This window comes from Nipponia nippon, unplaced genomic scaffold, assembly GCF_047370975.1.
Source record: "Nipponia nippon isolate SJK-2023a ecotype South Korea unplaced genomic scaffold, ASM4737097v1 scaffold_1, whole genome shotgun sequence".
NCBI lineage: Eukaryota > Metazoa > Chordata > Aves > Pelecaniformes > Threskiornithidae > Nipponia > Nipponia nippon.
In genome coordinates, this window is record NW_028262290.1 from 162,748,960 (window position 1) to 162,764,879 (window position 15,920).

At 41.5% G+C, this 15,920-nt stretch overlaps 1 protein-coding gene across 2 annotated transcripts in view; it reads right to left on the reverse strand.

Annotated features, from left to right (window-relative positions):
- Positions 1 to 15,920, reverse strand: part of CRHR2 (corticotropin releasing hormone receptor 2) — a 171,574-nt gene that overhangs the window by 115,480 nt on the left and 40,174 nt on the right. Inside the window, exons 1-2 of one of the 2 annotated variants that reach the window (XM_009475346.2) lie at positions 5,574 to 5,980; positions 5,312 to 5,431 (exon numbers count right to left, since the gene is read on the reverse strand). In XM_009475346.2, the coding sequence (XP_009473621.1) occupies positions 5,312 to 5,431; positions 5,574 to 5,691 (238 nt within the window). In that variant the 5' untranslated portion in view covers positions 5,692 to 5,980. Of the gene's footprint in view, positions 1 to 5,311; positions 5,432 to 5,573; positions 5,981 to 15,920 lie in introns of those variants that run through there. The other variant, XM_087731325.1, reaches the window with a different exon arrangement.

A 15,920-nucleotide genomic window follows, 5' to 3' on the forward strand; every position in this document is an offset into this window, starting at 1 on the left:
TTTCCTCGTGTCCTGTCGCGGGTCACCAGAGAGAGGAGATCAGCACCTCCCCCTCTTCTGCCCACTGTGAGGACATTGTACACTGCAATGAGGTCACCCCTCAGCCTTCTCTTCTCCAAGCTGAACAATCCAAGTGACTTCAGTTGCTTCCCGTAAGTCTTGCCCTCAAGGCCTTTCACCATCTTGGTCACCCTCCTCTGGATACACTCTAATAGTCTGATGTCTTTCTTATACTGAGGTTCTCAAAACTGCACACAGCACTTGAGGTGGGGCCACACCAGTGCAGTGTAGAGTCGGACAATCCCCTCCCTCGACCAGCTCGCTATTCTGTGCTTGATGCACCCCAGGACACGGTGTGTACACCGTGGTGTACACACACTCAGAACAAGGAGTAGGCAAGGAGGGACCAAATCCCCATTAGTGCAAGGTTAGCAGTGCTTATGTGGCTGTTTTCAGCAGCATAGTCCCTGGAGAAGATGAGGATGCTTTTTGCAATACCCAAAACACTCACCTGAAGTGGCTATCATCTCAAAGAGCTTTCCTATACTGAGAGAGAGAGGGGTATTTGCAGAGAGGGAGTTAGAACTATACAGACCTTTTGTTCCTGTTGATCACAAAAGCAGTCTGGCCTCCTAATGTCAATCCCCAGGTGTGGGTTCAATTCAGCTCAACAGACACCCAGGGATGAATTCAGCTGCCTAAACACAGGCATGGTATCATTTGTCTTAGAGTATCTGCAACACCTATGTGGCCTGGAAGACAAAACACAAACTACACAAGGCCTAGGCCCTCTGAAACAGGAACTAGATACCAGGCAAGATACCCCTGGGCATATCAAATGGCACTAGCACTTCTGCATGGGCTCCTGAACTGATTCGTACATTTAGGTTGAACAGAATAACTCTCTAGGCTTCATCCCCTATATCAATTACAGCTCCACTAACTTGTATTACAGCTTAGATACTTAAATTAGCTGTTGATACCTACATGGAAATACCTAGATTTGCGTGTCTTAATCTGCAAGCTGGAGGCCTTCCAATGCTTCCACCTCCTGCCTGCAACCAGCACAAACCAAGCGGACCAGCCCCCGATGGACAGGTCTCACCATAGAATACCCTTCCACTGCACTGGCTGTTGTAGATAAACTCAAATCAGACAGCTAAGGCTACAAGAGTCAACAGTTATTGTCCATAAGATGAACATCTAATCCTGGATTTCCTCATTGCACAGGGTAATTTGTAGGGAAATGAAAGAGCTAAAGGACATACTTTAGCCTGTAACATGGTGTAAGTACTTACATGTACGACCACATTTTTGCAAGCAGCAAAAAGGGTCTCATTACTGCCTGTTTGCTGAATTAATCCAGCTTCAGGATATCCTAATAAGTGAATTAACCTGTTTCCTAAAACAAGAATAAAAGCTTCACACTCTCGAAGTATAAACACATCTAGAGGGCAGCAATGATATTGTCATCTTTAGCTAAATATAGATCCTGAGCAGAGACAAGTGCACAGACACACACTGCGCCAACACATACATTTTTCCCTTTTTTTTTTTTCCCCTTTGAGAATAATACATAAGCTTTGCTGCAAAATTGCAAAGTTGTAAGCGGATGGCATCATTTTTAGATCCATGGACAAAGAACATTTTGCTTATATTCACAAATCACACTACAGGGTAACCAGATCTTGATTTGTCAGCACGACTTTATTTCCCAAATAAAGAGGGAGAAAAATCACCAAAATAACAAAGTGTCGGAGATGAAAAATACCCACAGACTGACAGACTTTGTTTTATGAATCCAGCTGAAACTTATCTGAGTCACTCAGCAGAAACATAGACACACACACAAAATCACCATGGGAATTTTTTGCAGTTAGAATGGAAATATTTTATGCAAACAGTTTATTCTATAGTGGCAAGCAGGAGGGGATTTTTTTACGCACCAGTTCTTGTTCTTAAGTTTTTTGACCCAAATACCCTTTCATTAAATTTTGCTGGCATATTGCAGGGTTTGATAGCATTCCCTGTCCGAGCACTCAGAGGTCCTGAGTTAGACAGAGCGACAATCAAAGCATGATAGTTGACAAGATGGATACCAAGCCAGGGTAGGTCCATCCAAAGCCTTTGATGAGCTGATCTGTGGAGCAACCTACTTATCACATTTTGTCTTGAGTTCCATACACTATGTGCACGGAGACTACAATAAGGCACCCATATAGCCCCATGAGTACCAGAACTTGGGCAGTCTGGTTTGCCATGGATCAGCATCTTGTGCTTGACTGAGTCTGGTATAAGATTTTCATATAGTTCAGGCACTTCCAAGTCTGGATTTTCTAGTATCTATAATGCAAAGCTTTTGTTTACAGGTAATGCTACTGGGTTCGTTTCCTCCAGCTGATGAGCTACTTTTATGAAACCAGTAGGAACTTGGAATCTTTGAGATCTTCATTTAAAAAAAAAAAAAAATTACTGAAATGATCCAAAAGTTTTATCCACATTAGAATGAGAAATATACTTACAGCCATGCAAAACCAAACTAAAGATATGCTATAGTTCCTAAAACGTGGTAGCTTACAAACACAGGATGCATGACAGTATAATAAATAGCTGAGTTACGACCTAGAACTGGATAAGCCCTCAGTAAAAGAAAGGCATTGCACAGTGCTTTTTCTAAACTTGTCTGATTTTGCTCTCAAAAACAATTCAGTACAATATTACACGCCATCATTTCTCCCTTTGCCTCATCAAAAGGCAAAACAAAACAGGACAAAAATACACTACATGTCCTAGGCAGACATCTTACATTGATCCAAGCCATCTCCCGACCAAACATTCACTTTGTAGCTGAATTATTCACCTCTGAAATTTGCAAGATCCATTTCTCATTTTTTATCCATTGTCTGTGCTTATATTTTTATCCGCACGAGGTGCACAGTCTATGTTTTTAGCACACTGAGTCCCACTACAAACGGCCCTCTAGTCAGCCCACGAACTAACTTGGTGAAATCATGCAAGTAAAAGCAGCCAGACTGTGTCAGTATTTGGCCTTCTCAAACTTTGGACAGGTTCTGCATGTACTAGTTGCCACATCTTTCAAATCACAGAAGAGACTGCACCTCTGTATTCGAATCTTAACCTGTTGTCCTACTGCTTTCCCAAGCCCTAATCACCAACAACTACCTCCCAAGAAGCTACTGATTTTACAAGTTGACTCAAATCTCAGTATATTCCTTCCCTTCCTTTTCTCTGCCACAGCTTGGAGGAACACACATGAAAGAGTATAAGATCAACTGAAAGCCACCTACGGTGGCTTCGGTTTACTTTAGTTCTCTACCGCAAGCCACATACGCTACCACGTCTGGGCACCAGTATGCACTACCAATCAGTCCTGCAGACATACATTTTCTCAACATGACTACTCACATTTTATGTTGAAAGGAGAAAAATGTCCATTTGCCCAGACTATGACAAAATAAAGCTTCAGCATTTCAAGAACATATTTTCACCAGTCTTTTATTTAATTAACAGGCCATTGTTTTAAGAGCCATGAATTTATGAAAATTTATTAGTACTGTAATACAAACATTAGCCACCATGGAGAAGGAGAGGAGCAGGGAAGAACTTTAAATCAGGTCATTGATGAACTACTGAAATCATTAACAGAGTTTATAAAAATAAAATGAGGCAGTCAAGATTTTTTTTCTTCTATGTACAGAAAAAGCATTTAAATTCTCTCCACTATGTTTATGATATAAATAAGGAATCATTCATAATGCATTTCTTTTTTATTGTTTTCTTTCCCTCTTTCCTTTTGGAGAAACAAAAATAAGGCCGTGAAAATACTGACATCCTCCACTAAAAAAAGGAAATGGAAAAAAAAAAGCCATACATCTTTGAGGTACCTTTTCTATGGCTGTTCTTTCAGGGTCCATTCTGATACACTTGCTCTTCTCTGAGCTGCCTTAATTCTCAGAAATTTTGTTTTGATCTCAACTGAGACTGTAAAGGTAGTGAACTAACTGCTATAGTCAAAGACAGCATAACCCGGCCCTTTGCATGTTCCCACCTATTTTATTTCAAAGAGCATAGGTGAGAGAATGTAGGGTCTGAGGATGATCTTGCAGTTCTCTGAGATAACCTCCTTACTCTGCTCAAAGTCAAGGATGACAGAAACTGGTGCCTAAGAACAAATCTGGAAGAGGGCTTTGATTTGCATAGCAAATACACAGAACTTTTGTCTAGTTATCTGACCCTTGACACCTAGAGCTGGGGACAGAATAAATTCACTTTCAACAAGTTAAAAAATAAGGTCTAAGATGACAGGGTCATTCTTTTATGGGATTTATTGAGAACGCTAGCCTCACAAAATTAACACTACCTGAAAATTAGACTACTAACACCCGAGCAACAGTTCGGAGTGAAACATGGAATGAAATGTCCCCACAGTCAAAAGCACACTGAGTAGTCTCAAAAAAATGAGTGACAAACAAGTGAGTACACATATTTGGAACTAATATGTTAAAAACTTAATGAAAGGTCCAAACAGTAATGACAGATAAGGAAAAGGAAATGAGTGCCTGGGTCCGACAGCTTGAATAATAAATTTTTAGTGAGTCATCATGATTGTTTACCTCTAAGACTAAAGCATCAGTTCCAAGAGATTTCTAAGGAGCCCCCATACCCCCTTGCTTTGAATATTATTTACCACATAATATCCTCTACTGTTTCCCTAACAGTAATGATGAAGCCACCCCAGCCTGATAAGCCAACTGCTGATGAAGTTACTAAACAGAATCCAGACCCCAGCCTTCTGTTTGTTAGATACAACTTCCAGCCCAGTTTGTCCCCCTGTTCACACAGACAGCCTCTCAAAGAGAGAGTCCTTTCAAAATACAGTTCTTAGGTGTTAGGACTAAGTACTTCACAAGTCAAAGGATCTTTAATTACCTAAATGTCTGAAGCACTGGTACAAATACATTCAGCTACACATATCTACACATGAACAAACACACAAAGCACAGTATACCGTCCTTAGATTGCAGAGGGTATTTTTTGCCCAGATCTACCTAAATACACTTAAGTAAAGAGGAACTGGTGTCCAAAAGTCTGTGCTTCTGAGAAGTCTGCATCATTCCAGGGAGGAATTTTGAATATACAGGCTGGAATGTGGAGGAAATGTTGATTCCCAGGCAAACACTTTTTTTCTTTTTTTTTTTTTTTTTTTTTAAATGGAAAATATATTTTGGGTCTCCCCAGGGTGCCTTCTTAACACCAGATCTGTGGGAGAAGGAAAGGAGATTGTACTTACTCGTGGTGTTGTATTTGATCCCATTGAAGAACTCCGGGCAGGGTCTCTCTACTAGTTCCCCCGCAGAGGTTCTGGGCCAGCAGGTCCCAATCTGATCAGTTGTGGCATTGCAGTACAGACCTTTTGCATTAAAAAAGGAGATAGAAAAGAAAAAAGAAGCAGTTGAGAAAGCACAAAAGTGACACACTTTGCATCACAAAGCAAACCGAATCTTAGCACTTATAAAGCTTTTCTGAGCCCTGCACTAGGTAATGCTTCCTACCATCAAAGCGCAGGAAAGGGATAGAGGAACTCTCTAAAAAAGTCTCTTGTAAACGATCCAGGAGGCTGCAGTTGACATCAAATTCTTCTAAGATGAACTGAGATATGGTCACATCCATTATTGTACCCAGGACTGCTGAACTGGATCAGGCTCCTTCCCCCTTTTCTGTTTTGGTTTTTTTTTGTCCCCTCTCCTTTCTTCCTTTCTGGAAACAAATGAACATCAAGCTGCGGACACCGTGCGATCTCGTGTGTGTGAGCCTCTCTTCCTCCCAGTGTGCTGACAACTTGGCTGAGAGTCTGCGTCTGGCTGTGCGGTTCAATCCTCCGAGCTCTTCTTTGCTTTAAAACAGCAGCTCAGGAACCAATGGGATCCCACGGAGCCCAGAGTAAGGGGCTTGCGTCTCTTAGCCAGCTTCCCTGGTCTAGCAGCTCTCCAATGCCGCCTCACATTGCCAGACTGTTGTATTGCTTTTGCTCCCTCCCTCTTCTCTCCCTCTCTCACACACACACGCACACACACACAGAGACAGTTTTATTGTTAGCTTCGGGGATGAGCACTTTTGCAAAAATACTCGCTGCAAATTAGAGCCAGGGAGAAAAGGAAAAGCCATCAGATGAATATAACTCCTCTGGCTTTTTGTGAAGCAAAGCAATTCCTGCCTTTACTGTGTGGAATTGAGGATGAGCAGAGATGCTTGGACAAGGAGGGGGAAGAAGGGACCCAATCCCGTAAATGCAGAACTGGATTGTGAACAGGCCTTGAGAAAGAAGAAAAATAATAAAAGCTGGGATGAGGGCGATGTTCTGATAGAAAGGAGGCATCAGAACAAAGGAATCTAGAATAACGACCCAGAGGGGAGGCAGAGCGGGGAGCCTGAGAGAAGGGTTGAGAACCCAGCGTGGGAAAAGCAAGGCACAGAGGCAACACGTCTTTCAGCATCTCATGCAGATGGGCTGGGCTGGACAGTTTGGTAGGGCAAGGCACAGAGCGCAGAGTAGAGCTTTGGAGAGAAGGATGGATCATTCAGGGGACAAGGAAGAAAAGAGAGGCCACTGTCTCATTTTCCAGTGGTAGGAGGGAGCAAGCATTTCAGAAGGGATGAGCACCCAGATTGATCAAGACAGCAGGAGGAAGAGCCTCTAAGTAAGGAAATCATGACATGGGGAGAGAGGGAAGAGCAGAGGGCTTGACAAACTGAGGTCATTATGGAACAGGATGAGAAGGATCTGGGGAAGGGGAAAGATGGGAAGTTTGGATGATTGGTCATCTTTTGGGGAATCAAAGCTCAGTACAATAGGAACTGTGTGAAGTTCTGCATTCTGGGACATGCTGGAGAGCAGCTTAGACCTAGCCAGCCTTTCTGACTTGCTACGTTAGGATATGAGGAAATCTTTCGTTATGAAAAAGTGGCAAAAACTTGCTAAGGAGGATCATCTAGGGTCACAGATTCAGAAGGATCTTGGGAAGCAAATAGAAAACTGACTTGTGAGGGAGAAAAGCAAGATAAATAGATATGCTAGTAGCAGAGATGAATGCAGAAACAAGGCAAGGACAATGAAGAAGCTTTGACAGAAAAAAAGGGATCCAGAAATGAACTCCTGTTTACAGTCTGTGTTCACAGCTTTAGATTGGACATGGTGCTTACACTGACTTCAAAGCAATGGTATAGGATTTCCAATAACATCTATCGGCCTGGACTTTCCCTTTACTCTTACTTATGATTGAAGGGCTTCATTCTTTACTCTTCAAGGACCAAAAGAATTGTGCTATCCAAAGAAAGGAAAAAGAAAAAATCACTGGGTTAGAAGGGCAAATAAATTAATAACATGGACTGATGAGAGAACTAGCCAGGAAGCTATTTTGCCATCTGTGAGTCTGGAGATTTTTTAACATTTTCAGATTGCGGGAGAGGGGAGGAGTGCTATCGTGGTTTTGGGATGAGTATTTTTGGTTTAAATATGTAAAAACCCACAAAAACAAGTGTCCTAACTCTCTAGGCAGCATGATATTCTGAGGCAAGTGAATGCATCTCTCTGTTTCTCTCTCTGCAGCCATGAGCTCCCTCCCAAGTGAATGTTCCCAAAATTGCAGCTCTTCTTGAGTAATCTGCATTTCAACAAATTGACCCTTGTCAACACCACCAGATCTCTTTGTCCCATCCATCTCTTATCACAAAAAGCAGGAGAGAAAATTTCTTTAGCATCGTTCACACAACATGACCACCACCAATATACTGGTTGTCTTTAAACAGGACTTTGAGGAGAAAACCCTATTTCTTGAACTTTCAAGTGAGGGGGATAAAGGGTGCTCCAAACCTCTAAGCAATTCACAGACATCTATCCCTCAAAGTATCTTCAACCCTAAGTTTCTTTGCTTCTTCCTGACAGTGCAGTTGAGTTCAGAAAATTTATTTTTATTCCTCTCAGTGATGGCTATGAAATCTTCTCAGAAGACAGCATTTGTAAGTGCCCGATGTCATCACCAAGCCCACTGGCCATTTCAGTTCAGGCAGAAGTGATCAGTGAGTAGGGCACTTGGCCAGGATGCTGATAAGATTTTTTTTTCCTGCTTCTGCTGCCTCTCTGCAGGGCAAAAATCACATAGCCAGGCCAAAAGTCTTCATTTCTTACATACTGTCTGCCTTGTCTATTTTCTCACTCTATTTGTGCAGCACCTACCACACTTGAATCAAAAACTTTTGGCTGGAGGCTTTGGGCACTAGAGTTTCCTGAATTTTTGGAGGAATGCATCACTTAATAAATTACAAAAAGAAAGACAGTTTCAAAAAATTAAATACTTTTAAATCTGGTAAATATTTCACTTTCTTAAAATGCTGGCCTGTATTTTCCAGCATAAACACTTGAAGATTTTTCAAATGGGTCAAATACTAGAGAGTTGAACACTAAGCTGGATTTCATTTCAAAACTGTTCTTTATAGTGGTTAACATCTGAAACAACAGCCCTGAATTAAAATAAATATTTTTTTCAGGATTAAGAGAATGATTTCTTCATTTAAGTGAGAAGAGCTAGAAAATCTTCAATCAAAAATCATTCTTCCCTCCATCATTTCAGTTCAGCTAACTTTAGAAAATCAGAGGCAGTACATATCACGCAGATAATACTACTGCATTCCATATATTTAACAACCAAAAAAACCCACCCCAAAAATATAGATGTGATGAACAAATTGTCTAGGAGTAAGTCTGAATGAAGAAAATAATTTATTGTTCCTCAGTCCACAAATTAGCACCACTGTTTAATAGTCCCTTCCCCGTTCTGCTGTAGCCTCTTCATGAAAAGCGGCTTTTGCAACTTTCCCTGCGTACAATTAACTGCTTAGTGAACGTTTCCCTCTGTCTGGATCTAGTCAAATCCTGACCATGTCAATTTGACTCATTTGATGTGGAAATGTTGCTCTTTATAAAAAAGGCAAACGTAATTAAATGAACGACTGATAGAAATGTTGCAGCTGCTGACACAGCTGATTCTCTACTGATGCAGTACCCCTCCATGATGCATTTGATAGAAATAACTACTAGATCTTGCCAGGCAGCAGGTAGCAGAGATCTGCCTTAAAAATTACTGAGCAACCCAAGAAAGCTAGTAATTGCACCTGGCAGGCAGAAAAACTTTCTCAACTTAAGAGTGGGCTTGTTCCTATGTGGTGGTATTCATTAGTTGGTTTGGGTGCGTATGCAAGACATATGTACAACCAATCTGTATAAAAACATCTGAATATGCAAAGTTATGGAAGTGAACAAGACAGACAAATAAACATGTGAACGCATACACAGCTCAGTAAGCCTCTTTTACAGAAGAGGTATTGGAAAGTGACCTACAGCTCCTCTAGTAAAAGAATGAGCTCTGCTCATAAATGGGATACAATATTCCCTGGTAATGGAAATCTTTGTATGCCAGCCCCTGCACCACTGTTGCACAGCTGTTTTCTCAATCTCCAACCCAACCCACAGTTGGTAGAATTAGCTAGAGGATGGCTTTTAGTTTGCCCCACTAACAGTGAGTGACAAGGAAGACATTGTGCCGTTTAATCAGCAACACCAAAACTCAGCTCTACACTGACTCAGGCAGCTAACATACCTATTTGCGTTGGGTGGCATTGTCCCCAGACCCAGCTGACTGCTCCTTGGTCATGTCTGCTAGAGGGACCTCTTCTCAGACACTCAACCTCCACAAAATCAAAAGACCGCTATATATTTCAATACCCAAGATGGGTTTTTGAAAAAAAGCAAAAAAAGCACAGTTCTCTCCTCATTTCCCTTCCTTAGAGAAAGAAAACCCCACTGTACCTCAGCCAGCCTTCTTTTCCCACTACAGTGATGGTTTTATCACCCATTTCCCTATCCATTTATGTGAAGAGCTCATGGTTTCCAGTCACAATAGTCACCCATCTCTTCTGGTATGCAACACAAAACTCAGGACAAGAAATGCACATCCTCAAACAACAAATGCAAATCCTCAGACAACCTGGTTACACCAATAACCAGGTTCTTACTTCAGTTCCATTGGCTTTCAGGAATTTACCTCACCAATATGGAAGTTTCACATGGAGTCATGGTCTGAGTATTGGCTCTTCAGGTCTCTTTCTTTTAATCCAAGTAAATCCATATCCATACTTATCATCTGGCATTATAAATTGGTCTGTTAACACAGTCATGGATCTGTGTTTGGAGCATGAGATAAGCAAGACAGCTACATAGTCAAATAACTGATTCAAAAGTGCACTATGGTCTGCAGGCCTTCTGGTTGAACCTCACTGCAGTCCGGCCCTTACGGCGTCAATGCAGGTTCATGTGAAATGAACATCTGCCATGAACACTTTGTGATGTTTATGACATCCTGAGTGAGGGAAAGACTCAGGTGAATCTCAAAGAAAGCCTTCCCTACCCTGGTTTTGATGGAAAAATGGCAGAAAGACGAAGGAGAAGGACGAGGAAGAGAAAGAAACGTATCTCTTATTTGTAGAAATGAAGTCTTTAAATCACTAGAGGACAATCAAGAGTCAGAATTAAGCTTGATGGCAGAAATACAGGGTCATCAACTAATTGCTCATACAGCCCATCTGCTCTCATTTGGAGTTTAGTATCTACCTCTGCATTTGTCTACCTCTATGTTTTTGTTACCTTTAAACATAGGATCATAGAATCATAGAATCATAGAATTGTTAAGGTTGGAAAAGACCCTTAAGATCATTGAGTCCAACCGTTAACCTATCACTGTCAAGTCCACCACTAAACCATGTCCTCGAGCACCACATCTACCAAACGGCACAATAAGTTTTTCTTCATCTCTCTTTTTTCTGTTTGAAAAATGTCCCTCAGTAATCCTTAATTATTGCAATGACCTTTCAGAATCTGACTTTAAAGTTAGTGGGACTATTCGGCTAGGTAAGGAATGCAAGATCATACACTTTAAGGAAGGTACTAATGTACCAGAGTGGCTTCTGGACCATAAACATGAAGGCCCGCTCTCCTTCTCAACATGCACTGCAAAACTGATCAGACTGCACTTTCAAATGCAGTGACAACATGACCATTACCTGGTAAAATATTTATCATTCCTTCTCGTTCCACGTATGCTGGCAGTGAATGTAAAGATGATTTTCAGAGTGGGAACCTCATACCATACGGAGCAAGACAATTCAAGCAGTAAGAGATTGAGGACAGCTTAAAGATCTTCACAGACAGTACACCTCTAGAACTACCATAGGAATGTCATATACGGCTATCTTCTCTGCCACACCACGCTATGGCTTCTCACAATGAATTATACTCTACTACATGAGTGTTAAAGAAAACCACTTCTCAAATTGAGTGCTACACTTCTAATCAAAATCTGGTCCTTGCTGCATATACTTGAGATTTACACAGAATGTGCAGAGTTGCAAATTGTTGTATGTGGAGAGGAATATCAGACATATATAAATACAGATCTTTGTTTCAGTTGATAGACTCATTTGTTAGAACCAGGAGACATCCTTTATTGCTAGAAATGAAGTATGACTGTACCGAGCAAAGATAAAATTCAAAAATGCAGGTCTGTGGTGATGAATCTTTGCAGTTTCATTGATGTTAGAAAATATTTACTGTGGGTGTAAATAGATTCAACAGCATAAATAATAAACGGCTTGTAGCTACACATTAATATATTTCTTTCAGCACATTAATACACTTGTCATTCTCTACAGCTATAAAACCTGTACAAGTGAATCATGTTACATGAGATAAATGATGAGACATTGCAGGGAGATTGTAAGAACACACAAAAGAACCAACCTTGACACACTCATAAAGTGCTAATGTTGTATTTTTTTTTAAAGTGAGGTGTTCTGGATGAATGTGCAGAACACTACCTATCATATGAGAGCACAGAAACATTCATTCCAGAATAACTGTGATTTTATACAAGGTCAAATTCAGAGTCAATGCTTCGCAGATTGACAAGAACAGAAAGGACCCATTTTGTATATTTATTTATGCCTGGCAATGGCCCAGTCCTCTGTTTACAGCATAAGCAAATAAAATTTTAAAAAATGGAGGTTAGGTCACATCTGAACAAATGATGACAATGTCAATGTATTGCATTAGTCCCACTTTCTTTCTGTTAAGTACAATGGGACCACTGCCAATAAGATGTATAGAATCAGGGGTCTTGCCCTGCTCTCCTCCTTACAACACATTAGGCAATAAGATTTCTTGTGGCTTAACTCAGCCCATGCCAGTCAAGCTTTTGCTCTCCCTGCCTCCCACTCTGCTTCGTTGTGATGACTTCCAGTGCATGCTAGGAAGATTTTAGTAGTCATCTCATATGACCGTAAGCTGGGAGGAAGCATAGAAAGAAAAGGTGGAGGGTAATAAAACACTCAGAAGTCAATCCCCCATTTCCTATGAAAACACACAGACACTCTGCATGACAACTGGCTTTGAAACATCATATAGCTCAGAAAGCAGAGAACGAGATAGAAATAACATATGATCATGTTGCCCAGTATCCCACCTCTGACAATAACCAAAATCAGATGCTTCAGAAAATGACGTAGCCCACCAGCAAAACCAGCCTGCTCCAAATTGCCATGATCTAATCACTAGGGCATCCTAAGCAACCTTAACATATGCAGTAAGAGAATTAATTCTTTGGGTTATGAGTCTTCCCTTCATTGCCCAGCATACAGCATTGTAGCTACAGTATTGTAACTCATAGTTTTAAACCATCTAACTTATATTTGCTTGTTTTTTTGAGAAGTATCATTGGTCTGGCTTTGAGACCTTGGCTTAGTAGTTTACATACTCCTTTGGGCATTTCTGCCCAACCCAGGTGCAAAATCCAGGACTTTTTAACAGATTTAAACACTGCAGAGTTGCCAGCTCTCAGATTCAGATTGCTTTGACTCTGCTTTTTGTGAGGTATCTAAGGTGCCATTATAGCCAAGGAGGACCTAGATTTTGATTCAACTGCCCAAAAATACATGGCCAGCAGCATTTCAGATAGATAGTCTAGCATATCTGAGATAGCCACATGAGGTTGGCAGATAAACATGGGACCTAGGGAAGACCCACCCCTTCTGAAGCAGCAGCTGGAGGCCAGGCAATTTGTCCTCAAGCATCTCAAATGCTCTGAGACACCCATATCTAAGCAACCAAATTGAGCCTCAGATATCCATTGATTATAAGGGCTGATCAGATCTTACTTACTCTGCTCCTCTAAATCCCCACAAGTGCCTCACCACTGTCAGACTCAACAAGGAGCAACAAAAGCAAATTTTCTTATAAGCACTTGGTCTTCTAGCATGTATCTCCACTTAGGCTACTGGATATTAGACTGAGAAAAAATTGGACCTTCCACAGAAGGGAAGAAGCCCATCATCAGCATGTCACTAGGGAGAGTCTTTCACTATTATTGCTTATAGGCTTTACCCTATGTAATAGATTTTTATTCCTTGGGCTACCTAATGTGAATCCTTCATAAATACGGGAAACCTCCTAGGATACAAACAAACAAAGAGTAGCACAAGTAGCCTTGTAGAGCAAATGAAGCTTTCCTGATAATTTTCTACTCTTGGTTGAACTGTTATGCTTACAACATCCTCTCAGAGAGGAAACAAATTCTGGACATGTCATATCTCTTACGGTATCTCCAGTGCAGATGTTTCTAGAGGTGCCAATCAACCTAGGTTTCCTTTGCAGCCAATGGAAAGAAATAGGGACTTTTGTGATGCAATTCACCTGATCTGTTGTTAGGATGAGACTGATTTTGCCCTCAGCTCCATCCAACACCCTGAGTAGATCTCTGGTGTCTCTAAGAGGAACATATAACAACTCAGGCTGATGTAAATTTAGTCAAGTGAATCCCATTCCGGATGCCTAGAACAAAGATCAAATTGTTTGCTGAACTCTTCCCCGCTGGCCCGCAGCACCTTGTCTCCCTAAAGCATTTGGCAACTGTAATCCCATGAATTTGGGCCTATCATTTATTTAATGAGAGATCAAACAAAAATATTTTAAATTAAACACACCAAGAATAAAGATGAGAATAAAAACACCCTGTTATGACAGGACTATCTCAATGCTAGCAACATATCATTATGTTTAAAGATTCCATACAAGAGGAAACCAATACAATACAAACACTGTATGACAGATTTGTATCTCTCTGCTAGCCAGATGATTATTATAAGGACTCCAGAACAGTCAGCAATCACCAGAGAAAATGCCTGGAAATTAAGCGGAAGAAATCATGAGCAGTAATGCCAACTTCAAGAAGTGAGATGGTAGTTCTCAAGAATATCATTCTCTAATAGATAACGAGGTAGGGTGCAGTCACACTAGACAGAAGCTGGAATGATTAGGCATGAAAATGGATTATCATAATATTATTAGGGCCATGATAACTGAGGAAAAAGAACCTAATGACCCCCTGATTTGTGATTTGCGAAGCACTTTTGAACTGCTACCATATGAGACTGCAGCCCCAGAAGAACAGAATGGATGGAAGGACATAATCTCAGTAGCATTAGTTTGTGCCTGTGTCTGGAATCAATGACCCTTGCTATCTACATAATTTTGGATACCTCCAGGGATAACAAATCCATCTACCTCCCTTCAGATCTTTTCCCTAGCTTGACTCACTACCCTTTGCCCTTCTTATTACCAGGGCCAATATTTCTGATTCTGTACCACAGGGTGACTCAGGTCTTGCAGAGATATAGGCTGGATATTTGCGAGGTCGATACTAGCAGAGGAGGGATTCATCTCACCTAATTTCAGCCATCTAAAATTTGGGCGTCTAGACTAAGCCAGGTATCTAGGCCCTCTAACAGTCTCCAGGGAAATGACCACTTTCAGAGAATGATGATTCATTTAATTTGGAGAAAAATACCTTCTTCAAATTCATAACTCTTAGATATTCTAGTTATCCTACTAACTAGAATACTAACTTCATTCACAAGCCCTGGTCCTCATGGGGGACTTCAACCACCCTGATATGTATTGGAGGGACAACACAGCAGGGCATAATCGATCCAGGAGGTTCCTGGAACACATTGATGATAACTTCTTCTCCAAGCGATAAAGGAGGCAATGAGGAGAGGTGCTATGCTTGACCTTCTTCTCACCAACAAGGAGGGGTTGGTGGGGAATGTGAAGCTCAAGGGCAGCCTTGGCTGCAGTGACCATGAAATGATGGAGTTCAAGATCCTTAGGGCATCGAGGAGGGTGCACAGAAAGGTCACAATCCTGCACTTCAGGAGAGCAGACTTTAGCCTCTTCAGGCATCTGCTTGGTAGAGTACCATGGGATAATGCCCTGGAGGGAGGAGAGGCCAAACAAAGCTGGTTAGTATTCAAGGATCACCTCCTCCAAGCTCAGGAGAGGTGCATCCCAACAAAGTGGAAGTCAGAGGAGGCCTGCATGGATGAACAAGGAGCTCCTGGACAAACCCAAACACAAAAAGGAATCCTGCAGAGGGTAGAAGCAAGGACAGGGAGCCTGGGACGAATACAGAGAAATTGTCTGAGCAGCCAGGGATCAGGTTAGGAAATCTAAAGCTCTGATAGAATTAAATCTGGCCAGGGATGTCAAGGGCAACAAGAAAAGCTCCTATAGGTATGTCAGTGATAAAAGGAAGACTAGGGAAAATGTGGGCCCTCTCTGGAAGGAAACAGTAGACCAGACCTGGTTACCCAGGATATGCAGAAGGCTGAGGTAGTCAATTACTTTTTTGCCTCAGTCTTCACCGGCAAGTGCTCAAGCCATACCACCCAAGTTGCAGAAGGTAAAGGCAGGGACTGGGAGAACGAAGAACTGCCCACTATAGGAGATCAGGTTCGAG